Source organism: Eurosta solidaginis, chromosome 1 (assembly GCF_040869045.1).
Source record: "Eurosta solidaginis isolate ZX-2024a chromosome 1, ASM4086904v1, whole genome shotgun sequence".
In the NCBI taxonomy this organism is placed as follows: Eukaryota; Metazoa; Arthropoda; class Insecta; order Diptera; family Tephritidae; genus Eurosta; species Eurosta solidaginis.
The window spans coordinates 395,279,019-395,305,660 of NC_090319.1; the positions used below are offsets into that span (position 1 = coordinate 395,279,019).

Here is a 26,642-nt window from a genome sequence, read left to right on the forward strand (position 1 = left end):
TTAGAACTGTCACTTACATGTACACGAAGATTTTTTAAATTACGCCACAAAACATGATTCGGCAATGATGTGTCCAACATTTTACTAAAATATTTACACTTCTCTCGCTTTATAATAGCAGTGGGCTCGTTCCGGACAAGCTTGTATTCACGTCACTACATAAAAGGTTTACATTAAAATCTCCACATATAATAATATCAGTAAAATCAACAGCGACTGAGGACAACATTGTAAAGTATTCCTTAACACTACAACATTTATGAGGATTATAAACACACGATAAAAGAACTTTGGACAATGGACCAGACACTTCAACTAACAAATACTCAGTACCGCTATCAGATATACCTGATATTAACCGACTCCTAAGATACTTTCTACAATATATAGCTACACCACCTCCGTTTTTATCCTCCTATCCATCATATACAGTACGTAGTCCTTTATGTCAAAATGGGCGTCCTTGACTTCAGATTAAACCAGGTTTTGGATACGCAAATAACGTCAACACGACGGTTCGAACACAGCTCTAATAATATCAATTTTTTCGATGTTCACGCTACGCGCATTGAAATGAACAACATTAAACCCTTTTTGGCGTTTGCATAATATGTTTAGCATAGCAAGGCCATTGTCTTCAATGCTATTCGAATACCTATTGTTTCCAAACACTAAAAGGAGAGGAAGAAAGGGCTAAAGCAACTTTAAATGATTGAAAGCACAAATACCGTAAAAACAAAAACGAACAGAAAATTTGCGCCATCTTCACATAACAAAAATAAAAATAAATAGAATACAAAAAAAAACAAACAAATATATAAGCTTAGGGCTAGCAAAACTGCTCCAGATCCTCTTCACATGAGATCTTTGTGGGCTGCATGGCTTTGTCGCTACCTTGCCTGATATAAACACAGCCACGAAAACTGAAGGCCGCCTGCAGCTTCCTCTCTCGTCGTAATTTAATCGCTGCTTGGAGAAGAATGCGCTTTTCAATAGGAAGGCTCTCATGAAGATTAAAATTACCCTGTATTCCAAGAGATGCCAACGTAACGACGGATTTCGTACGCCTACGGTAGTCGCCAAAAGCTCGGAGAGTACGATTCCTATCCAGCGGTGAATGAAATTTAATGATGATTGCCGCATTGACTCCAGCTCGCGGGGGCTTAGTTCGAAAAATGTCTCTAATTTGTGGAGACTGGAAGTCAATGGACAGACAAACAAGGTTGAAGATGCTTTTAAGGTTTTCTCCTTCCTTGAACCGAACGCCGAAGGCGACAGCGTCAGCAGAAATGTCAGGAGTCGATCTACTCTCTAAGCTTTTTGCAAGATCCACCTTTAATCATTCGACTTCAGCCTAAGACTTTTCCAGCTTCTCGTTCAGCTGCAATATACGCTCCGATGATTCACCAACAGCAGCAGAAAGCGATGAAATCTCCGCTTCGATCCGTTTTGTGAGCTTCCACCTCACCAATTATCTGAGAGAAACTCTCGATTAATATTCGTAACTGATCAGTCTGTTGGTGTACCTTCGACTCTACTTCCTTCAGTGTATTATATACAGCTGTTAGGGTGACAACTGTACCCTCATCAATTTTCGGAGTCTTCGGTGTGCGAGAACCTTTGCTCAATCGACGTTTCGGGGCAGCAGGAAGAGCAGTGTAAGGCATAAAACAATTGGACGTGACACTGCCAAATGACGCTTCAAGTGTATATCACAATTCACAGTACTAAAATTTAATGCTACTTGCCTGTCTCGTGTTTTATTAATATATAGTGTTTTCAAACACAGTAATTTAATTATTTTATGCAGACGATATTTATTGATGGTCTTACCACGCACAGAGTTGCCAAATGTCACACATCTTCCGCAAAGTAATCTTCATACTCATGTAACATGGCATTTATATCGTTACGTTGTGTATCATTCAGCTGATCGTTGATTTTAAACATGTTCGATTTGACTTGTAACTGTAAAGACCCATTGTCGATAACCAGCCGTTTGTTTGCTCCGCACAAAATATCTCGTCCAAGTAGTAGGTCATACCCAAGTGTATTGTCCGGTACTACGTATAAGTTTGCGTTGATATTTTCGTTATTGATCATTAACTTCGCCTCGGCCTTTCGCGTAGACTCCACGGTTGAACCTCCAAAACCTCTAAAGCGCTTATATGCAGGGACGCATTGCATCGTTGGTATTACTTTTTCTCTTATTAGTGAGTGGTCGCTGCCTGTATCGATCAAGGCGTCGTAAGATTTACCATCAATTGTGACGTGTTGAATTATAGGTGGCACTTGTGAAGGTTTTTTCGACTCCAAATTCTCTGCTACGTTTGGCTTAGTGTTTACTCGACATTCCTTGCTGTCATGGCCCACTTTTGAGCACTTAGAGCAACGTTGTTTCTTTTGTGGTTGCGGACATTTAACAGGGATATGTCCATATTCGTTGCAGTTGAAACACTTCACTGATCGTTGCGATTGTCCAGAGCCTCCAGTACGCATGCTAGTGCTAGACGTTGAGGTTGGGTTTGGCTGTATCGAATTTGTTGCCTGTACCGTTTGTTAGTTTTCTACTGACTGTAGCAGCTCATTGCTGGTGTTTAGATTCATTGCTAATAGCGTACGTCTTGTTTGTGGATCGTTTATACCACTGATCGTATACAAGTTTATGGATGCGTCATCTAAATTACCCCGTCTTCCGAGCGTTAACATCTCGTAGTAATATTCAATCAACGTCTCGCCAGATTTTCCCTAGCGTCGGCCAAGTTCCCTGTGAATTTCCGCAGAATTTACTATACACGGAAAATCTTTCAATAGCATACTCACAAAATCAGTCCAAGACTGGAACACCGGTTGAGCATCCAGCCAGCTTTTTGCTACGCCTACGAGCTTTTGTTGTGCCGCCAAAGTAGCAAATTGTCACTCCATAAGTATGTTCGTTGCAGCAGCTCAGCCTTTGTTACAAATTGTTGTGCAGTGATTAATTTCTTCAACGGGTTATACTCTGGTAAGATTCCAACGATGTCTTGCATTTTGTACGTGGTTGCCTGCTGTGTGGTCGACTGTACATTGGATTCTCGTAATGTGTCTTGGGATGTAACAGGTTCTGCGGATGGTCGTGGTGCATTTTGCGTTTGCAATGATCTTGTTAATTCCGTGATCATATCCCTCAACTCACTGATTGGTCTTTCCCAAGGCTCTTCCTGATCGATCTCATTGGCATCAATTTCATCAGAATGAAAATGTTGAATTAATGCAGCAATTTTGTGTGCTTTATTGCCTGTCACTGAAATATTTGCGTTTCGCAATAATTTATTTATTTATGCCACAGTTAAAGATTTTTTTTTTATTTGCATGGTGACTTTTGCTTCAATTGTTTTCTTTATTTTACAAGCCGTTGCTTAAGCAATTAACTTTTGCTTCTTTTCGTTGCCGTTGCTTGCCAAAAACTGTCCGTTCTTGTCGTTGTCTGCTTGCCACTCCAGTATTTTTCCACTTCAACCCCAAGCAAGTATGCCAACAACTTTCGTTTGTTTTCCCGTTAGGCAGAACAATTCTGCGTAGCGTCTGCTGCCGTTGGAACAATTCCTGTGAAGCTAGATCGCTGCGCCGTCTCTGCGTTAGCGTTGATTTGCGCCGTTTAATACGTTGAGTAGGGTTTATGTGTATGTTCGCTTTACTGCTTCCTTTGCACCCGTAACGTTGATTGTCGTTGTCTTGTACACACATATTACGTTACTGCATTTGCTTCAGCAGACTTATAGCATTTTCTTTTCTGGCTAAAGTGTTACGCTTTTTGTACGCCGCGGAAGGGTTGTTGTTCTATTCTATAAAACAGGCAACGCCTTTACTGGGTATTTCGTTCTTTTGTGAAAATTGTTGCCTGTTCGCAACGCAAAAGCGTTACACTTTTACCCTGTATAAAATGGCGGTGTGGCAGCATTGTAGAGGTTTACAAGTATGATATGTATGAGAGGGAAACAATTTCTTTCCCTTTCTAACACACGGCAGTTTGACACTTCGGTCAGTGTCAAACTAGCGTAGAACCCAGTGGAACCTGCGTGGAACATGAGTTTTGACACTGAACGAAGTGTCAAAATTACCGGGGTTGGTTCGTCGAAAGCGACACAGGGAAGCAAAAAAGGGATCGTAATATCAGATATGGGTTGCTGTGATGGTAAATTTTTTTGAACGAATTTAGTAGGAAATTTTAAGTGCACCCATATGGGTCCTTCAGAAAATTATAAAAAAGTCTTCAATTGGGGTATCTGAGGACGCGTAGTTATTTCAGAATTAAGAATACAAACACGTGAGTTAAGTTTTTCTACCCGTTCAAAAGTTCTCCGCGAAAAACAGATTGAAACCGAGGTCGACTGCAATAACCCGTCCAAAAAAGCGGAAAGAAAAATGAATAGACGCGTTTTGTCCTGTTGTCAATAGTCCGAAGAGAAAAGGTATTCGAATTATTGGAAGCGAGGCCAAAACGCGTCTATTAATACCTCCCCGGACGGTTTTGGTCGTGTTTTAGCAATCGTCCCCGGTAATAAAGTATCGCAATTTGTTAATTAAAATTGTCCAAAATATATGGTTATTAAAGAGAGATGTAATTAAGTGCTCGTTTGAAAGTAAATAAGTATATTTCTTTGTAATATAAGAAAAAAAAAGTTTAAACAGTTTTCGATAGCAGCTACTAAACTTTTTTTTCAAGTACAACAGTGCCAAATAGCATCCACAAAAAAAAACGAACAAGAACAAGCATTTTATCCGGTGAGCGTGGCTGTGTAAGCGCGTGCTGCTACATATCCTACTTGTAGACCTGTACAATGGTGTGGCAGTGCAACTCTTTGAAACTCTAATTCGCTCTTAAGTTCCACATATACTCTGTTAATATGAGTACCCAGATTGCGCATTCATGAGTTCAAAATTGCTTCGTTCTGCGCATCTACGTCACAGTTGACTGTTTGAGCGAATGAAAGAAAGAGAGAAAAAAAAACAAGAGCTAAAGGAAAATGACGTAAGAATTGCCCATAAAAAAGAGCTGATCTAATGTTTACATGCGCAATCTTCTTGTGTGATTTGTGATATGAGTGAATATGGTGAGTTGAAATGTTCTTTGTATACTCTTAAATGTTGACAATTTTCTGGGGTAGGAGGGTAGGAGTAACTCTATTAAGGCTTTACCATTTACTTAGGCAACAATTTATTTCAGAAAAGAAAACGCTATTAATTCGTTGAATTTTGCACTGTCTTATGCCTTTCGCTACAACAATAACGTTGCAGTTTGCTGTGAATGACGATCCGTTGCCAGTATCGTTTCAAATATTTTCCGTTGAGCCAAGTACGTTGCTCCTTTTTGTTAAGCTTTTCGTTTTAAAGGCCGCGGTTCAATGAAATTTTTCATATAGATGCGTTTAATACAAGCTTATGCATTCCAATAACAACGCCACAATCAACCAAGATGTTGCGTTTGTAAATATGAAGGAACTTCAGACTTGGCAATTGAAGTTTATTACGCCTTTCCCATTCACATACAAAATTTCGCGAAGCACTGTTGTAAACATTCTCCCTATACAACAAAAATACTTGCTAACATATTTTGTGTCGTATTCGATTGTTATATTGCAGTTTTTAATTGTGAAAAATGTTAGAAAATTTACCAACCAGTGGGAAAAATAATTTCACTTGCAAAGTGTGCCAACACCCTTAGCCAAAGCAAATGTCAAATTCTTCTTCTTATGATTTGCTTAGAACAAAATTGGGGAGTTGGCTACTTTTCAATATCAGATGGCGCTAGTGTCGCTCAATTTACCATTCTCCATAAAAATACATGCAATCTACTCATAATGCATAAGCATGTGTTAAACTCATCTATATGAAAAACTGCTTATATGTCGGAGCTGTAAGTATTTCGTTTGAGCGGAGAACGTTGCTCTATTTTCGTACATACATACATACAATGTACGCGTTGAGGAGAAAACTTCGTTTGTGACTATGTGTACATTCGATATGTAAACATATATGTACATATGTCTAAAATATTTTGTAGGCCCACGCGAATCCTACTTCTGAACTATTAAAACCCGATTAAATAATAAAAGTTCCAAGTTATGTTTATGTAATTTAATAAAAGTAATTGAAGTTGACATTTATGTTTACAGAAAGAATAGAAAATCTAAATTCATATGCCGATTGTTCTTCGAATGTTAACACGTTACTAACTGTCTTTGACAATATTATATTGTTACGAATATTAGCAAAACTAAGGGGTGCTGCTATCTCTAAGCCGATGCTAAACAGTGATATCATGCATATCCATAGATCAATAATTATGTATCTACATAAACGAAATAATAATTGCGTCTACACATATGTACCATGTACGTATACGAGCAGCGGAGAATCAATGCACAAACACATGCATATATCTGAGATACTCCTGAAAGTATGCAATGAGAGAAGCTATAAAATCGTGCAATTGAAGTTACAGCTGAGAAGTTTGAGAGTTGATGGCAACTAGTAGATTCTGGAAGCGCCTAGAAGATGCGAACGTTGAAATCAGAGAGTATAAAAGGCAGCAAATGTAGAGGCGCTGGAATTCAGTTTGATTTGAGCTATCAGTTATTGATTAAGCACGCAATCTGGCGGGCAATAGTAGAGTTTCATTTGAACTATCAATCAGTTTGGTTGTTAAGCAAGCTAGTTGCAAAGTATAAGTGTTATTGTGAAGTACTTTAATAAAGGCCATTTTTCCATTATTCAATATTGGAGTTATTTATTCAACAGTTTAGTGATACGAACTTAGCAAAAGGGCAAATAAGAGGATTTGCAAGTAAATTCGTTACAATTGGTGTCAGAAGAGGAATTGTTGAATAAATTGCAGAGGACAACAATGACATGGCAAAGTTAAGTGAATTGAAGATTCAGCAACTGAAGAAGGAGTTGGAGAGCCGTGGATTGAATACAAGCGGCGTTAAACTTGAACTTCAGGCACGTCTACGAGAGGCAATGGAAGCACAAGCAATTGATGTGGACGAGTATGTCTTTCATCTTGATGGCGATGAAACAACAAAATTTGAGGAGAAAAATGAAACACCGCAGACAATGGCGAACACAGACTTGAACACAATATTAGCTGCAATATCTGCACAAACGTGGACAGTAACATCCAAGATGGAAAAACAACTAGAATCGCAGGAAACCCGTATAACATCGCAATTGGAAGAACAGAAGACATATTTGGCATCTCAACTGGAAGCGCAAAAGGCACGTATATCTGAAATGTCGGCACAAATTTCGGAACAGGTATCATCTCGAGGACAAAATTGATGCCGAAATAGAAGCGTTAAAAGGTCGTATGGAGCAGTTACAACTAAACCGCCCAGCTGTTTCAGCAAGCAATCCAAAGGTAAAAACACCATCATTTGACGGTTCTGTTCCTTTCGAGGTCTTCAAGCTACAGTTTGAGAAGACCGCAGCAGTGATCAGCTGGAATGCGGAAGATAAAGTTGCTGCACTATTCGTGGCATTGAAAGGGCCTGCAGCGGAAATCTTACAGACGATTCCAGAGTACGAACGGAACAGTTATGAAGCATTGATGGCTGCTGTAGAACGACGTTATGGAAGCGAGCATAGAAAACAAAATTGAGTTGCAAAACCGCTACCAAAAAGCAAATGAGACATTTCAGGTGTTTGCTTCAGATATTGAAAGATTGGCTCATCTTGCAAATGCGGACGCACCCGTGGAATACACTGAAAGTTAAAAATCCAGAGCTTCATAAATGGCATACGATATGTGGAAACGAAGGGGGTACATATGCGAATCCAATACTAACATTTGGTGAAACGGTATCCCACACACTGACTCAGGAAACAGCGTCACTTTTGAGTAAGCCCGCATACAAAGCTCATCGCGTGGAAGTGGAAAGGCCAGACTGGGTAGACACAATTTTGGAAGCATTAAAAGGAACGCAGCAGAAAAACGATGGTGCCGTCGAATGATTTAAATGTGGGAAGCCAGGGCACATTGCACGTTATTGCAGTACCAATCCTAACAGTTCCAAAAATGTGGGTGGTCGTAAACGCAGAGCAGAAGATGAGCAAATCTCCAAGACCACTCAATCGTTAAACTAAAGCGAGTCAGCCGCAAGGGGCGACAGCTGGCTCCCTCAATTGAATGCCCCATAATCTCTATCTCGCAAATTGGCATCAAAATCGATATACAAAGCAAGACGATGCGATATAAGAACATGGATGTGCCACTTAATTTCGGCTACGAGAGAGGCTACAGCAGTAAACGAGTGCTGGTGGAAGAGAGTCAGCAAATACCACCAAAATCAGAAGCAGTCATCTGGGCAAAGGTTGATGGAGATTGTGGGACAAACAAATTGTGGGTTGTCGAAGCAGCAAATAAATCAGCACTGAACATACTTGTAGGAAAAACCCTGGCTATGACAAAACAAGATGGACGTATTCCGGTAAGAGTACTCAATGAGTTCAAGTCACCATTCAATTTGACCAAAGGAGCTATTTTGGGAAGATGCCAAGAGGCCGAGGTAGTTATTAACTGTGAACAGCTCCAGGAACATGTCTCATCTAGTAATACTGATCTTTCAAATGACATCACGGCATGGACGCAGGGGCTACAGGAAGCCTATCAGAGTAAGGCAAAACAACTGCTCCTAAAGTTTGCGAACATATTTGACCAGGATGGCTCCAAACCAGGCCGCACCAATGTTGTGAAACATCAAATTGACACTGGAGATGCGAGGCCGATCCGTCAAGCACCACGTAGTGTTCCACTGGCGAAGCGGGAAGTTGTGAGTCAAATTATACAGGAAATGAGCGACAGCGGCGTCATCGAACCATCAGCTAGTCCATGGAGCTCACCGGTAGTACTTGTAAAGAAGAAGGATGGACAAATGAGGTTTTGCGTGGACTACCGGAAGTTGAATGACGTTACGAAAAAGGATAGCTTCCCATTGCCAAGCATTGACGACACTCTGGACTCGCTCTCTGGTACGAAATGGTTTTCCACACTGGACTTGAAAAGCGGCTACTGGCAAGTGGAGGTGAAGGAGGAAGACAAAGAGAAAACAGCCTTCAGCGTCGGAGATGGTCTTTGGCAATTTACAGTAATGCCCTTTGGACTATGTAATGCACCAGCTACTTTCGAAAGGCTCATGGATCAGATATTGAAAGGACTACATTGGAAAACATGCTTAGTGTACCTGGACGACATCATCGTATTAGGCAAGAACTTTGATGAACATCTTAAAAACTTAGATGAAGTTTTCCAGAGAATAGCTGGCGTTGGTTTGAAGTTAAGTCCCAAAAAGTGTGCGCTGTTTAAAAAGTAAATTATTTGGGTCACAAGGTAACGACAGAAGGTATCCATACAGCGAATGAAAGGATAGAGGCAGTAAAGGATTGGCGAAGACCACAGAATCTGCATGAATTGAGAAGTTTCCTGGGGTGGGCACATATTACCGCCGATTTGTACCAAATTTTGCCAGCGTAGCCCATAGTCTCCACGAGCTAACAAGAAAAAATAAAGCTTTTGAATGGAAGAAGGAGCAATAAGTAGCTTCGCAAACATTGAAAGAGCGTTTGTGCACTGCCCTAATGTTGGCATATCCGATTCCAGGAGCAACGTTTATTCTAGATACATATGCGAGCGGATATGCTATAGGAGGCGTTTTATCAAAACTGGTCGATGGACAGGAGAAGGTAGTTGCATATTACAGCCGTTCGATTGGAAAACCAGAGAGGAACTACTGCGTTACGCGGAGAGAGCTGTTGGCATTGGTAGAGTGCATTAAACATTTTCAAAAATACCTCTACGGCCAGCGATTCCGTGTCAGGACAGATCACGCAGCTTTAAAATGGCTTCTGCAGTTCCGTAACCCGGAATGACAATTGGCACGGTGGATCGAGCGACTACAAAGTTATGACTTTTCCATTGAGCATCGAAAAGGTAGTACCCATGGAAATGCCGATGCAATGTCACGAAGACCATGTAGTTTGGAATGCAAGCACTGTTCAAAAGCCGAGGCTAAAGAAGACATCATAGATGTCCGGCTAATGACTATAACATGTACAGATGAATGGGACAGGGAACAGCTAAGAAAGTGCCAGCTAGAAGATACAGATCTGTCACGTGTTATGCAAGGGCTCGAACGAAACGAAAGACCAAACCGAGAAGAGATGTCAGCAGAGAGTCCCATTGCGAAGTCATATTGGGCACAGTGGAACAGTTTAGAATTGATATCCGGTTGCCTTCATCGAGTATGGGAGAGTGAGGATGGTAAATGCAAGAAGAAACTGATAGTTGTCCCCAGAAAGAGGATTCCTGACGTGCTCAGCGAGCTGCATAATGGACCAAGCGGAGGATCTTGGAATCGCGAATACGCTCGAGAAGATTAAACAGAGATTCTATTGGGTTGGTTGCCGTCAGTCGGTCACTGAGTGGATTGTGAACTGCGAGGTTTGCAGCAGAGGGAAAGGGCCCAGAACCCGAAGTCATGGCCAGATGAAGCAATATAACTCAGGTGCGCCATTTGAAAGGATCGCTAGGGATGGCGCCGGTCCACTACTAGCAACGGCGGAAACAAATATGTACTGGTAGTTATGGATTATTTCAGCAAATGGCCAGAGGTATACATAATCCCAAATCAAAAAGCGGAAACGGTAGCAGAAGTGTTTATAAGCAATTGGGTTGCAAGGTATGGTGTACCAATAGAGTTACATTCTGACCAAGACAGGAATTTCGAATCAGCTGTGTTCCAGGAAATGTGTAAATCATTGGGCATTCGAAAAACACGGACAACTGCATTGCATCCTCAATCCGAGAATGATTCAATAGAACATTGGAGGAGTACTTAAGGAAAGTAGTAGACAAGTACCATAGAGTGGGATACCCGCATACTATTATTCTTGATGGCTTACCGATCAGCAGTGCATGAGGCAACGGGCCAAACCCCTGCAAAAGTAATTTTTGGCAATGACCTTAGACTGCCAGCTGATTTGAAGTTTGGGATAGATGCCAATGCGGAGAGAAATGTCAAGAAATCCACTAGTGATTTGGAAGAAGAGCTAAGAGAAATACATGATCTGATAAGGCAACGAACAAAGATTATGAGTGACAAGATGAAAGCCAGATACGATAAAGCAATTAATTCGGAAGGTTTTCAGGAAGGAGATTTGGTGCTGTTATACAACCCACAACGTAAAAAAGGTTTGTCCCCGAAATTGCAGTGTAATACAAAGTTGTAAAACGGATAAACGTTGTAGTGTACCGCATACAAACCATCGGTAAACCACGAACCAAAATTGAAAGTGGTCCATTTGGAAAGGCTGGCAACGTTTAGATCTCGGGCAATAGTCGAGTTTCAATTGAACTATCAATCAGTTTGGTTGTTAAGCAAGCTAGTTGCAAAGTATAAATGTTATTGTGAAGTACTTTTATAAAGGCCATTTTTCCATTATTCAATATTGGAGTTATTTATTCAACAGTTTAGTGATACGAACTTAGCAAAAGGGCAAATAAGAGGATTTGCAAGTAAATTCGTTACAATATGTATGTATGCACATTTATACTTATGAAAGTATGAGGTATTTTATTCGATCAAGTTTTATTACATGAGGCCTGAAATTTGTAAGGGACTCGGTTTTTCTGCATTCCTGCCATTACTTTTTAGAATTTTGTTTTAAAATTTACTTAGTAGTAATTTAATTGGTAGGCATCAAGTAACTGTTAGAGAAAAACATGACCATAAAATAGATACTCCCAATGGGTTAGAGGGCTTAGAATATACCCGCGGCAGGTATTGCTGTCATAAGAGGCTATTTAAATCCCCAAATTATTCAAAGGGTTGTGTAGCGCATCCCTTTAAAAGGCTTCCCATAGCTTCTGTTGTTGTTGTTGTAGCGATCAGGACACTCCCCGAAGGCCTTGGGGAGTGTTATCGATGTTGATGAACATTTTTTTGGAATGCAGATCTGGTACGTTCCGGTAAAAAGAACCCAGACCTGTTAAATTTGAATTAGCATTAGTAATCAATTAATTAGATGCCTATTTTAATGACCAATGATTATTTCAATTGTTTTGCGTAAAAAGCAATTACTAATTGATTACCATTAGAAAAAAGTAAAAAAAAATCCTGATTTTTTCCGATTATTGCAAAAAATCAAAAATAATGAAAAGTAATCAAAAAAAGACTTTGACATTCAAGCATTTCTTTGTTTAGTTTTTTTCAATCAGCAAAAATCATTTGAATACTTTGCTTTTATTTTTTAACAATATACAAATATATTGTACCATTATTATTGTGTTTTTTTTTTTGTATTTTTTAGTTTTTTTTTATTAATTAATTTTTTAGGAACCACATGTTTTATATTCTTTGTTCTCAATATCAATCTTTAACTTCAAAAAAATCAGTCATTTCGCCCAATGAAGTAAACTGAAAATATTTGCATAATACGATTTTTTCCAATTTTTTTATTATTATTTTTTTAAATATATTTTTTATAAATTTTTTATTTTGATATTCCTTTTTATTTTTAACGGGTTTTCAAATTAAAAAGTATTTTTGTTTCCTTAATTTTAAAATTTTATTAAAGCTTTAATTTGTTTTTGGACCATTTTCACAAGTCAATTTTAATGTTTATCTGTCCTATAAAATGATTTTTTGTGAACAAAATTTGTGTTTATAGGGCAGGTAAATTTTAAAGTTCAAATGAGAAAACGGCCCTTATATTAACTAAAGTCCCAAACACATTCGACTTTTGCGTTGCTTTGGCACTTACGTTGCGTCAACAGCAGACTTTGAACTCACACGTCTTCATTGCTATGTTCTTTATATGCAGGCAAAGCAACCGCAAAGAAACGTAAACGGAGCTCAAAGACTTACGTTGTCAATTTCTCCTGGAAATTGTCTGCAATTTAGGTAAAATTTCCATTGCCATTCAATATAATTATAAATATAATTTTCTGTGTTCTGTTGAAAAAAAAATGTTGTTCCTAATTTTTTATTGACAAAAAATCAAAGTTTAATCTTTTTCCTTTCCGTTCATTGTGGCAGCGAAACTTTCAACCTGCGTTACTTCAAAGTCACGCCAGCGCCAAAACGACGCAAAGTCGAATGTGTTGGGGCTCTAAAGCTCTTACAATTGTTTAATTAAATTTATTTTTAAAAACTATTAGTACTTTTAATACTAGAAGTTATATATTTATTAGAACAGCATTCGTGTTCTGCCTATCTCGCAGAGTCTAACCTTTTTCTAGTTTTGTTCAGTTTCCGATATTTTTTTAACAAAGTTAAAGTTCTGGTTGAAAATATAGCTTAATGTATTTAATCAAAGCCCGTATCAATACTAAAGGTAGTAAAAAACAATAATTTGCAAATTACTTGTTGAAAGCAGTGGCTCACTCGAGAGCTTCGGAACATTGTGAATGATAACTAAGTGTGATATCTTCTGCATAGATGTCAAAACTCCAAAGTGATTGGATCACCTGATTTGTATTTGACTATCGCTGTCTCATTCTGTATCTCTTTCTATCACCCGCTGAAGATAGGCGCTGCCATATTGAACACCCTGTCAAAACGCTAAAAAGTAGCCATATTGAACATCCTGTCAGGCATTTCACAGATAAGATATCACACTTAGTTATCATTCACAATGCTTCGGAAAGCCATTCGGCGTTCGCGTACATGTCGCGTGAGCGCAGCGAAAGCCATGTTGTAAAGCGAGAAGTCAATCACTTTTAAGCCGGAGTCATTGGTGCCGTATGTTGTATCGCTGTATCCGTATCCCTAACGTAATCAGCTGTTTATTGTTACGACGGTAAACCAAAAGCGAATTGGTTGGATACGATACGGTTACGACCTTAGCGGCACCAATAATCGATTGCATTGATTCTCATAAGGTTGGTCGAATCAGCTGTTATAAGGTTACAGATACGGTTACCGATAAAGCACCAATGTCTCCAGCTTAAGCTTGTACTTCAAGCAGTTAACATCGCGTGCATGAATTCTATACTCAAACATTATCCATGTAAACACATACAACTACAAGGAAGTAGCGTTTTTATTCGAAGCTCTACCGTCATTGTGCACCACTGGTTTAACGGCTTCAGAGTATTCAAACGTTCTACAATATTTTTTTTTGCGAAAACTAAATGAAACCGCAGTCGCATAAAGTCTTTAAATATTTTTAAGTCCAAAAATAAATTCTTTTAAAATCTCAGTGCACAAACACATTTATATACATCTGTGTTAACATTGCAATTTTGAAATTAAGGCAAACTTGCAGAACAGCTGGTTTTTTTAAGCTAAACAATTTTTCAAAAATGTATGAGTTTAACCCCTCATGACAAGTTAACTCTTGAGTTAAAATAAAAATTTGCCGGTCTGCAAGTGGGCATAAGCACAACAATTTTATTCTCTAAAAATTCTTATAAACCTTAATAATATCTAAAACAAAGAAGAGCTTACCTATATAGGCACTCAAATAACGTTCGAAGATCACTAAAACGGTCAAATCGAAAAGTAGTCGCAATTCGGAGTATTTTCGCTCGTTATGAATTGATTTGGTAAGCAGAAACTAATGTATTACCCTCCGTGTAATATGTGCCCAATGTGTTATGTAGTTGACTTTTGCGGTAAGGCGAAGGTGGCGTGTGGCATGGTTGCTGGCCCCTGCTAGCTCGTCGAATGAGGTGGGCTTCTGCTCACCAGCCTTACCAACAACTACGACAACAAAATTATGAGAATCATGCCTGATAAAATTTATTAAGGAGAAACAAGTCCAAGAGGAAGAAGCAGAAGAAGAAGGGTTAAAGAAGGGAAGGCCGTCCAAAGTCAGGGGGAGTCTACCCACCCTCTTCAGCGTATTGAAGGCGAAGCCAAGGGCGCTGTGCTGACTCCTCTTATTTTACAGCGCCCCCAGAAACCTGACCCAAGTCCGTCCGTCTGAAGGTCCCTCAAGTCATGTCGACAATTGCCCGGTCGTCACCCCTACGTCCCCTCCATTCCCACGTTCAACACCCTCACCAAGGCCTACGAAAACTTAGCCTTCCATCTTTTCAAATGCAAAATCTTTAAACGTGGAATTTCATATTTCTAATATGTACAATGTTTATTTATTTATTCAAATTATTATCATTATTGCTACCCTTTTCTTGCAAAAATCCAAACATGCATCTAATATAACATTTAAATAATTCAACTCCAAATTTGATTCTAACCTAGTATTTAATTCAATTTTCTTAAACTTAAAAGTACAACTAACTATTTCCTATTTTTTTTTTTTTAATTCAATTTCTTAAACAAAATAAAAAAAAATGGTAATAAAAAAAAATACGAAAACTTAGAGGCAAAAAAAAAGGTAATGAGCAGAAAGAATGCGAGCCAAACGCTGAACACCCTAATGTACGCGATCCTTTGTCCTCCTTTTTTTCTAAACTCTTACCCAAAATACGTCTTTTTAAGATAAATCGCCCACATTCATATGTATCTTATCGGACAAATAAAAATTCATTTGAAATGTTTCACACCTCTAATCCCTGACCTAGGTTCGTATGTTCTTAATGTGTAAATAAATGCCAATGTGCATAGGTACATAAAAAAAATGGAACACACAATATCACTCACCTGATCACTTCAGCGTTGTTGGTACCAGCAAGCCGCAGAGAATCTGTGGAGGAAAACAAGAAAATTCGTACACATACCTACATACTTCGCCCAAGCGGGATTCAGAGTTGAATGCCGGTCTCATTCACTCGTGAAAGCGGGCAACGAGTGAATCACCCACGGCAGTCGGCAATAAGTATGCACAATAAAAATAAGCAAAATAAAAAAAGGAGGAAAAAATGTGGGAAACTTATTTTAAATTATTTTTTTTTTTTGGATCTGAGACAAAAAAAAAACCCCGAAAGAAAGGTGGCGAAAAAAAGGAAAATTTGTAAACCATTCCAATTAAAAAAACATAATAAAGGAAAGGAAGAAAACAAGGTATGACTCCGGCGGTATGGCACCGGCGGCGGTTAGCGTTGGCCCGCCGCTGAATTGTTGGTTGCGCTGTCAGCGATCTGTCGCTGCGCTGCCGGTGGTATTGGCGTCGGCGATAGCAGCGTTTGGTGAATGTGACGTTGCTGTCGTCGCCGCTCCTATTGCTCTGCCTCTTTTGCCACTGACGCTGTCTTTGGCGCTAATAGCTGGTGTTGACGTTGTCTCTGTGCTCTGGAGTGGTGACCCAATCCCGGTGTATATCTCTCTCTCCCTCTCTCGGTATGTGTGGAACAGAACTCCCCCGTCGCTATGTATTAGCGGGCGTTGCACCTTGAGGCATTTCCCAAATCCCAGTTGTATGCTGGTATGTATAGCCAACTTTGAGATTTTTAAGGTTTAGGCCTTTGTCTGCGTCCTGCCACTAATAATCTGTAAAGATATACAAAAAAAAGATACACTTGGTAATTTTTGGAAATATTCATGTATCTGGTGTTCGCAATTAGGTACACATGCTTTCTTGGCCACGATTATTAACTTTTTTCTGTTGGGTGTCCATATATTGGCCAATGGATTTGCACACCGGTATGTATGTACATATATAAATATAAATCTGCAATTTGTTTTATCAAATTTTCCTCTAGTTTAACTAGATTTGGATTTTATTGACTTCATTTTCACTATAATTTACTTCTTATTTAGTTTAATTTTCGTTTAATTTAATTTTTATTTAATTTGCTTTTCGTCCAATTTGACATTTATTCTATTTAATTTTATCTTGGGTTTTTTTCTCATTTTTATTTAATTTTATCTTCATTTTAATTGGCGTTTATTTTATTTTCTTTAATTTAATCTGGTTTTCCTTTCATTCGGATTTTATTTAATTTCATTTTTCTTCAATTTAATTTTTATTCAACCTAATTTTTATTTTATTTCCTTTAATTTTTATTTTTATTTAATTTTTTATTTAATCTAAATCTTATTTAATTTAATTTTTATCTGTCGAAATTTTTATCTAATTTAAGTTTTATTTAATTTAATTTTCATTTATTATAGTTTTTAATTTTATTTAATTTAATTGAATTTTCATTTAAGTTTTTATTTATTTTAATTTTTATTCACTTTAAGTTTTAACTCTTTCCGGGGCGGTGGTATGAAATTTATACCACTTATTCAAATATTTTTCCTGAATTTTATGCGCATTGGTATACTTCTTTTACCACTTATAAAGGCAAAGTTAAGCTTATATTTACTAAAAAAAAATATAGCAAGTGTGTGAAAGAGATACATATATATGTTTTTTATGTACAAAATGAGTAAAATAGTGAAGTATTGAAATGTTACTCAAAATTTATCATATTTTGTAAATAAAAGCACGTGCAGCATCGGTTTCCTGCAATTTAAGAAAAATAAAGTGTTTTGAATTAATTACTCAGCCAGTGGAATAAAAATAAACAAAAGTGTTTGAAATTGCTGGTATAAAAAGTATACCACCGCGCATTATATACGTACTTGAATGACAATGGCTAAAAAAACTTGATTCTTTAACTGAAAAAGCTGTTGATATATGGCTGCGGAACAGTGCGAACCAATCGAAAATTTCTTCCTACCGATATTAAACCCGGTAAGCAGTTAAAAAGGGGGAATATGATTGGCAAATTAGTGATTCCAGTATACTCTTTATGAAGTGGATTGACAAAAGAGAGGTTACAGCTTTATCTAACTTTCATGATCCTAGTAAATTTGTAAAGGTACAACAGCGCCCAAGCAATGGTTCTCTCAAAGAAATCGAAAAGCCTGAAATAATACACGACTATAACATGCACATGAATAACGTTGACAAGTTAGATCAGCTAAAGAAGTACTACGAGCTGAATGGAAAAAGCCCCAAGTGGTGGCACCGAATATTTTTTCACTTTCTAGATGTTGCAGTGGTGAATCCTTTTATTATTTCTAAAAGTCTAGGATACCACTTACCCCTTAAGGACTTTAAACTTGATTTGATTTCAATACTATGCAGTTCAGCATCACCACCTACTCTTGGAACCAAAAATAAAAAGCAAGCTAGAGTCCGCATAAAGAAAAACAAACCCTATGTAGATCCAAGCCTACGATCCTCGTCATCCCACCAACCAGTCAGATCAACCTTACGTAGATGTGCGTACTGCAGCACGACAAGCCACCAAAGAAGGACTCAGTGGATGTGCTCCACTTGTAATGTGCCACTTTGCCTCAACAAAACAAAAACTTGCTTCAATGAGTTTCATAAGTAATCCTCGCATTCTATACACGATGGTATAAAAATCGTACCACATCCTTGTGCAAAATCCTGCAAGGATAACATTTTTTTTTTACATTTTCTTCACTAAATGTCTTAAATAAAAGAAATAAAATAATCTTTGTGTTTAATTTTTAGCGATTTCTCTCAGTGCCCCGGAAAGAGTTAAATAAATTTTATGGGCTTCACCTTTTTTCACTAATTTCACTTCACAACACGTATATATATGTATATATGTTCTTACCTGTAGCAGGATTCACAGCGGCTTCCTTCCAGTTGCCTGGGCTTTGCGATTCGTAAGCTGCCCACAACGGTTAAAAAAACTTTTATTAAAATTTTGTTTGTTTCAAAAATGGCGCGCACTTTTTTGATTTAAATTTAGGCGAGACTTAGGTTCACGACCGCACACTTCAACTACTATTTCTGCTGTGAATTTTGGATTCTAGTTAAATAATGATCGAACCCTGAGTTCGTATCCAAACGGCATTTCCCTATAACTGTCTTACAAATTTACACGCACACAGATGCATCTGGCCTCGTTTGCATCCACACACACAGTCACACTTTGGGTTCATGTAGATACCCTTTCACTAATGTTGCGCAACACGAGCGTATACCCGGTTGTGACACATTTTCAAAGAAAAAGTACTGTTGCCGGCGTAATTGCAGCATAAAGGCTGGCGTAACAAATGTCATAGAGCCTTTGACTATGCACGGAAGTCCCACGACGTCAATTTTTTAATTTTTATTACTTTTATAGGACTAACTATCTCCATATCTTAATTTTCTCCATTTAGTTTCAAACTATATTTTCTTAACCGAATCCTTGAATTTAAAAATTATTACGTGGAACGCAACAAAAACCCTTCTATATGGGAAAGCTTACTTCAAAAAAAATTTCTTTTCTTTTTAATTCCTGCAAATATTTTCTGCTGAGAGTCAACACTTTGAATAGTCTCTCATATTCCTTCAAAAACTTATTATCCGTTTAAACAATAAGACGGGACTGTGAGCACCCTAATTGTTTATAGACTATTTGATAGTAGTACCGATAATAAAACTCACATTTTTGTTGGCGTCCTTGGCTGCAGTATTAATTTTTAAGCCTGACGAAGGCATATCCTTAGTGTGGCCATCAGGAATGGAAAATAGAATAACTGGCGTTGTCGCATTTGAAAACGGGCTAGGTGGAGCGTAAGCCACATCAACCTTGAAGAAGCCTCGGCGTTGCAATTGTATAATGTCCCCTTTTTTACATTTTTTAAGCTCTGGATCACCAAACATTTTTACTTCATCCTAATATTTAAAATATAATAAAAATAAATTCCAAATTGACTTAATCTCAAAATTACCCGAGTTTTATGGCCAATGTATTGCTTGAAATCTTCATCTTTGCCCAAAACTGCTTTACTAATAATATTATCAAAATAAACACAAAATGTTGGAGGATATGCCGAAGGATCATCTTCAACAGCCAACCAGGTAAGCTTTAAGGTTTTCTTAAAGTCTTTATTTTCCAAATTTAAGGCTGCATCAATTGATGTTATTCTAGCGTTGTTATCTTTATGAATACATTTTATAAACAAATTCCCCCAATTAATAAAAGTAGCATTTTCACCCTGCTTTAAAGCGGCAGCATCATTATAGTCAATGTACACACGAGAACCTAGTACTACAACCTTTTTACCAAGGTCTTCATTTTTCGGGTGCACTGGAACCTCAATCTTTTGTTGTTTTGCCCCCTCCACATGTACAATTACTCTGTTATCATAATTAAGAGCGGTATATCGAGGTGCAATTGGATCAATAACTTTTTTATTAAAGGCCCATATTTTGTCCCAATTCATAAAAACCACTGATTTACTAGATCCTTGTGCAATGATGAATTCTCGTAACCCTTCAACAGTCATTCCGCGGCGAATAATACCACGTACAGTGGGAAAACGTGGATCATCCCTATTAATATACAAATAAATACGCTGTTAAAAATATAAGCGGGAGTAAATCTTTTTTCCCCTACCATCCATCTACTAATCCTGATTCTACGAACCAAGTTAATTTTCGTTTAGATAGTACAGTATTTGTCATATTTAGACGGCTATATTCCCAGATGTATGGTTTTCGTAAATTTAAAGCATCAATAAACCAATAAAATTGATCATCGCGATCGTGGTATTCCATTGTGCGCAACGTATGTGTAACTCCTTCAATTGAATCGACAATTGGGCAAGCGAAATCATATGTGGGATAGACTCTTTAAGAAAAGAATATTTAGGTATCGATTTCTTTTTACTTATCTTGTAATTACGTACTTATATTTTGTGCCCGTTCTTGGGTGTGGTTCATTTTTGCAACGGTATATAGTAGGATCTCGCATACAGCCATTTGGTGAAGACATATCAATTTTCGCTCGAACGCAGCACTTCTGCCCCTTCTCCGTTCCGTTTACCATTTCGTTCCATAGAGACAAATTTTTTTCAACGTCTGTGGAATACGTTTTTAAACATCTAATTAACTTGTAAAACTAATGATCAAGTATTAAAAAGCGTCACCAAAAGTAACAGATGTTTCGGTTTTGAAAATTCAGTATGTTTTAAGCAACTCTTAAAAAAACACGAACGGGGACCTCTAAAAACAAGTTTTCTCAAATGTTTTCAGAAGCTACTGATAGGAATCAACAGAGTTGTTCGCTCGACTTAAAACACACACTGCGAATGACTGCATGTATGCTCAATATAAAAAAAAATAAATGTAAGGCGCGATAACCTCCGAAGAGATCTAAGGCCGAGCTTCTCTTCCAATTTGCGTCGTGCTCCTCTTGATTTTTCCCTACAAATTGGCCGGACGGGACCTACATGTTTTATGCCGACTCCGAACGGCATCTGCAAGGCAGATGAGTTTTCACTGAGAGCTTTTCGTGGCAGAAATACAATCGGAGCGCTTGCCAGACACTGCCGAGGGGCGACCCCGCTTAGAAAAATTTTCTTCTAATTGAAAAATCTTATTTCTAAAATTTTGATGTTGCTTTGTCCGGGAGTTGAACCCAGGGCATACGGTGTGATAGGCGGAGCACGCTACCATCACACCACGGTGGCCGCAATATAAAGGAACATAATTAAATGATGTTCCGTAAGCATTAGATCCGGCACTTACCATCTCAGTTATTTAATCTAAAAAAGCACGAGCCTAAGCTTAATCCGCAGAGTTGGTAAACACCTTTGATAAGTCGTATCCGGTGAGCTCCGCTATCAATATACGTTATCCCACTCTTGCAGAAGAGGAAGGTGGACTACCCAAGAAGCAGAGGTGTTCAGGAATGCATTTCATTATTCCTTTAATTGCAGGCTCATAAAATAGTAATATTTCTTTGTTATTCCGGAACAATGAATACAACATTTTGAGTCATTATGACGACCCACAAAGAGACGTCGGACCTCTATACCAGCAAATGCCCGGTGAATCCTGTACTCAAAGAACAATACCCAAAACTAGCAGAGGAGGAACGCACTCTCCCTAGGGAAACGCTCTCACTCTAGCTCAACTTCGATCTGGGTACTGTAATAGGTTAAACTCTTAACTATCCGGAATCAACCTCGACATACAAAACATATGTCCTGCTTGTAATGTGTCCCCACATGACACCAACCCTCTCTTTAACTGTATTGTGGAACCAACGCCTCTAACACCCCTCTCATTATGGTCCCCCCCCCCCCCCCCTGTTGAAACAGCAAGTTTCCTTGGACTCCCGTTAGAGGACATTGATAACAATTTGTTATCGGTCGCACCTATTGGATGGGGCGAAGCACTGCTATAACAACAACAGTCATTATTCGAAATAATAATATTGAATAACTATATCTTTTTCCATTCCTTGACTTTTTATATACTGGATTGCATTCTTTGGATTGTAAAAGTGAAATGAGTTCCACAATTCTTTGCATTCCATTGTATCATTACAGCTACACTATGTAATTGCAGCAGATCTGTTGGGTTTTTGAGATGATGAAAGCTCTAAAATTATTATTCCGCAATAGCAAATAAAAATTATTATTAATATAAAGTTATTCATTATTCCAAACTCTTTTTCCATGAATGGGAATGCATGGATTGCATTTCTTTACAACTCTTACAATTAAATTTAGGTGCAAAACATACTTTTGGTGACACAAACATCACATTATCAGTTCAACGTACCATTTGAACGGTTATTCGATTCAGTCCGCTGCTCACGCTCAAGCTTCATTTGTTCTGCGGGAGTATCATCGACATATGCCTTGCCTTCTTTAATCATTTGTTCGCAATATTGTAACATTAACTCAAAATAGTTCGAAGTGTGAGTAAATACATCTGGCTTGATTTGTAACATGTCGACATCACCTAAAATAACTTCCTCGAATTCGACAGTCTCTTTAGCGGGATTAGTATCGTCGAAACGCATTATTAGTTTTCCGTTGAAATTAGTGGCATAATATTGGTTTAACAATGCAGCCTTTGCATGCCCTATATGCAAATATCCAGATGCTTCTGGAGGAAAACGTACTACAACTTTACCCATCTCTGCACCCGGTAAATCAACAAACTTTCCCTCCTGTTTTCGTTCATTTGATTTCACAACTCCAGGCAAAGGTGAGCCATCACATTCATCTATTTTGACACCACTGTTTCGTTCGTTCTGTTTAATTGCAAATCGTGCCTCCTCTGGCAATGTTTTTAAAACATTTTGGATTGGTGGTTGTGCATTTATAAGATCGTACCAACGTTGTACATGTTGCGGTATTCCTTTTGCAGAAAGAAATTCATACCGAGTATGCATTTCGTTGAAGACTGCAAAATCTGCAATTGTTAATTTATTGGCGACTAGGTAAGTGATTGGGGCAATTGATTTTTCTAGAAAAGATAGCGCCCAGGATATGTCTTCCTCGCATATTAATGAAAATGACAGCCAGTGATCGATTTGTGTGCGCTCGACAGCAGTTTCGCCATAGAGCTTGTATTCGGGTGCCGCGCGGGCAAGTGCCCGTAGAACATCGTTGTTAGAATGACACAATAGTCTTAGGTTGTCTGGAAATTGTAGTGTAGTTGCATTGCCCCACACTATTTCAACATTCACCGATTGCTTGATAAGATGAGCCGTCGCCAAACCACCTTTAAATGTGAAATTAAAGTTATAGTAAAGCGATTTCACCTGATTTTGCATGCCATATATGGGCTAAAAGTGCCTCTTTGATGGTCAAAAAGAACTACGAGGTTTCATAACCTCAATTAAAGTATTTTAAACTTACTTATTGGCGGATTATTAATATTTGCTGTTAACTTAATAGTCATTTTTATTAGCTTCGTATTCACAACAACTAGAAGAATCAAAATAGTTTTTAACTTGATACCAAGATGACTTTGATACTATCTGTATCTGCCACACTAATATTTTTTTTTTGTGCTCCGAAGCTGTTATACCAGCTGATTATGGCAGAGTAGAAATCATTGTAAACTTTACCAAGTAGCGAAACTAACAGCTGATCGCTCACAATTTGTACACACACACAAACATCACTAATGGCCATATTACGGAAATCTTAGGGAAATTGAAATTAAATTTTTAAACAGACATAAAATGTTATAATTTTGGAATATATAGCATCTAGGACACCTTAGTTGCAGTAATTGAAAGAAAATGTTTACTTATACTCAAGTATTTAATTATATTTTCTAAATTTATCTTTAATATTGATACAATGATTGATCCAATGCAACTCTGCTCTTCCTACTGTTCTTCATTCCACTCCATTCGAGTGCCTATTTTCACGGCCTGCGAGTGCCTTCCACTCTATTCGCAACATAACCTCGAATTAAGCTGCCAAACTATATAGTAAACAATGGTAGAAATGATACTCCAAACGCCAGGTTATTCTTGTGTGTTTAAACGCTGTCATTTACAAAATGTGGACCATTGTTTACTACATACATTAGGGGTACTCATGAAAGCATATAAACTTATAAGGTGTAAAATTATATCAATTTACACACGCGGTTATATGAACGCACCTAGTAATACCCTTGATAAACTTGATTGTTTATCAGATGTATTATTGCCAAACAAAATTTTTTTGATTGTTATACAAATTAAAAAATGCCAAGAATAAGTGAAAAATCAAAACTAAAACGCCTTTACTTGCTGATGTTGGGGATTTCTGATGAAAATGCCTGCTGTAATGTCTGCAAGGTTGCATTCCTTTGAGTTTACCGCGTTTACACAATGAAATGTGCGCGTAAATTTATACAAATTGTGTAAATGATTTTTCATACAAAATTTGACAGCTCGTTTACGCACTAGATAAATTTATACGTGGCGGCCACCGTGGTGTGATGGTAGCGTGCTCCGCCTATCACACCGTATGCCCTGGGTTCAACTCCCGGGCAAAGCAACATCAAAATTTTAGAAATAAGATTTTTCAATTAGAAGAAAATTTTTCTAAGCGGGGTCGCCCCTCGGCAGTGTTTGGCAAGCACTCCGGGTGTATTTCAGCCATGAAAAGCTCTCAGTGAAAACTCATCTGCTTTGCAGATGCCGGTCGGAGTCAGCATAAAACATGTAGGTCCCGTCCGGCCAATTTGTACGGAAAATCAAGAGGAGCACGACGCAAATTGGAAGAGAAGCTCGGCCTTAGATTTCTTCGGAGGTTATCGCGCCTTACATTTATTTATTTTTTTTAAATTTATACGTTTACACACTTTATAAGGCATTTATACGGTTACATGAGTACCCCTATTGTAAACTTTACCAAGTAGCGCAACTAACATCTGATCGCTCAAAATTAGCACACACACACACAAACATTACTCATGGCCATATTACGGAAATCTTTAGGGAAATTCAAGTTAAACAAACATAAAACGTTATAATTTTGGAATATATAGCATCTAGCCCAGCCAGCATTTTTTGAAAATTTTGATCAAAAAATATTTAAATATCATACCCCAAGATGATTAAAAACGTTCAAATTTAAAAGCATTTTCTGTTCGAAAATAACTGTATCGTCGGGAGAAAAATGTACCTTAAATGTGATTATTCATAAATAATCATTTATGATTCCTATTTCGAAACGCTTTTTATTCATATTTGAAATCATTGTAAAACTGAGCTTTAATTGTTTTAGAGTAATATTTGATTGCTTTTTACATCCATTTTCTGATCGTATTCGTGAACATATTTCAATGGTTTTGGTTGAGATTTTTGAATCATTGTTGAATGCGATTATGATGCATTTATTCTTCATATCTCATTCAAAATAAATCATGCGGAAGTGAGCTATTTGAACCACAGGTCACTCGCAAACAAACTTGACCTATATACACCTGCGACTACAACATCCAACATCAGCTATGATAGACGATACCTTAAAATACGATGCGGTACGGGATGTTCAAGCCGTATCCAGGTATGTCAAGATAGTTTACTTACCTAGGGTTCAAATAGCTCACAACTTTTGTATTGTATTTCTTGGAAGCCGAAGGTGGAAAAATGGTTGGGGAAATCTTCGGTCACTAGCAGCATTTACAATATTTCTTGTTTTGAAGAATATGTATAATAATTTTAATGATTTTAAACGAGCTCTAGGCCACACATTAAATGAAATACACACACTTGTTGTATATATTTAGCGTTATATTTAGGTCGATATTTCGATTTCAATTTGAAATCATCATCAGGACTGAAAAATGTTATAATATTAATAAACACATAAAACCAAATTGCACAAAAGTATATCATCATATACCTACATTCTTGACTTCACCTAGTCGACTAACTTAATATTTAAAGTTAAGACCAGAGGCATATGAACACAAAAAAGGTAAACAAGCAAAAGGAAACACCGCTATGGTAAACAAAATTTGATACAAACAACAATACATGAAATGGTAAAATGCATATGTACATACATATGTATAAGAGAATCTTCCATATAAATAACTATAATACAAGACGAAGATGAGGATAAAAAACGAATTGATGGCACTCTCAGCATTTCTGGTTGCTGTTCTGCGTTATCAGCTGTCTGTATGCTTGGGCAACTCCACCGTCCGTGTCGGACTTGAAATTCATGCGGTTTTCGTTTTGAGTGCCGATAATATACAACATTTCTAAAATGTAGCGTTTATTGTAATGTGATTCTTGTTGTAAAATTTTTACATCATCAAAATCTGGAGAGTGTCCCAAAGTTTTACAATGCTGGGAAAGAGCTGTTTGGTTGTCATTATAGTGATCGCGATTTTTAATATTAGATTTGTGCGCGGAAATCCTCGTTTTCAGTTTGGATTTAGTGGTCCCAATATATACCTTAGGGCAAGGTACCTGGGATCCGTCA

At 37.8% G+C, this 26,642-nt stretch overlaps 1 protein-coding gene across 1 annotated transcript in view; it reads right to left on the bottom strand.

Annotated features, from left to right (window-relative positions):
- GluProRS (Glutamyl-prolyl-tRNA synthetase) overlaps positions 1-23,743 on the bottom strand; it is a 38,261-nt gene extending 14,518 nt beyond the window's left edge. The window contains exons 1-6 of the mRNA XM_067763685.1: positions 23,562-23,743; positions 22,474-23,424; positions 20,592-20,763; positions 20,300-20,533; positions 19,632-20,235; positions 19,345-19,575 (exon numbers count right to left, since the gene is read on the bottom strand). Coding sequence (XP_067619786.1) covers positions 19,345-19,575; positions 19,632-20,235; positions 20,300-20,533; positions 20,592-20,763; positions 22,474-23,424; positions 23,562-23,604 — 2,235 coding nt within the window. The 5' untranslated portion in view covers positions 23,605-23,743. The remainder of the gene's footprint in view (positions 1-19,344; positions 19,576-19,631; positions 20,236-20,299; positions 20,534-20,591; positions 20,764-22,473; positions 23,425-23,561) is intronic.
- Between the last annotated feature and the right edge of the window lie 2,899 nt (positions 23,744-26,642).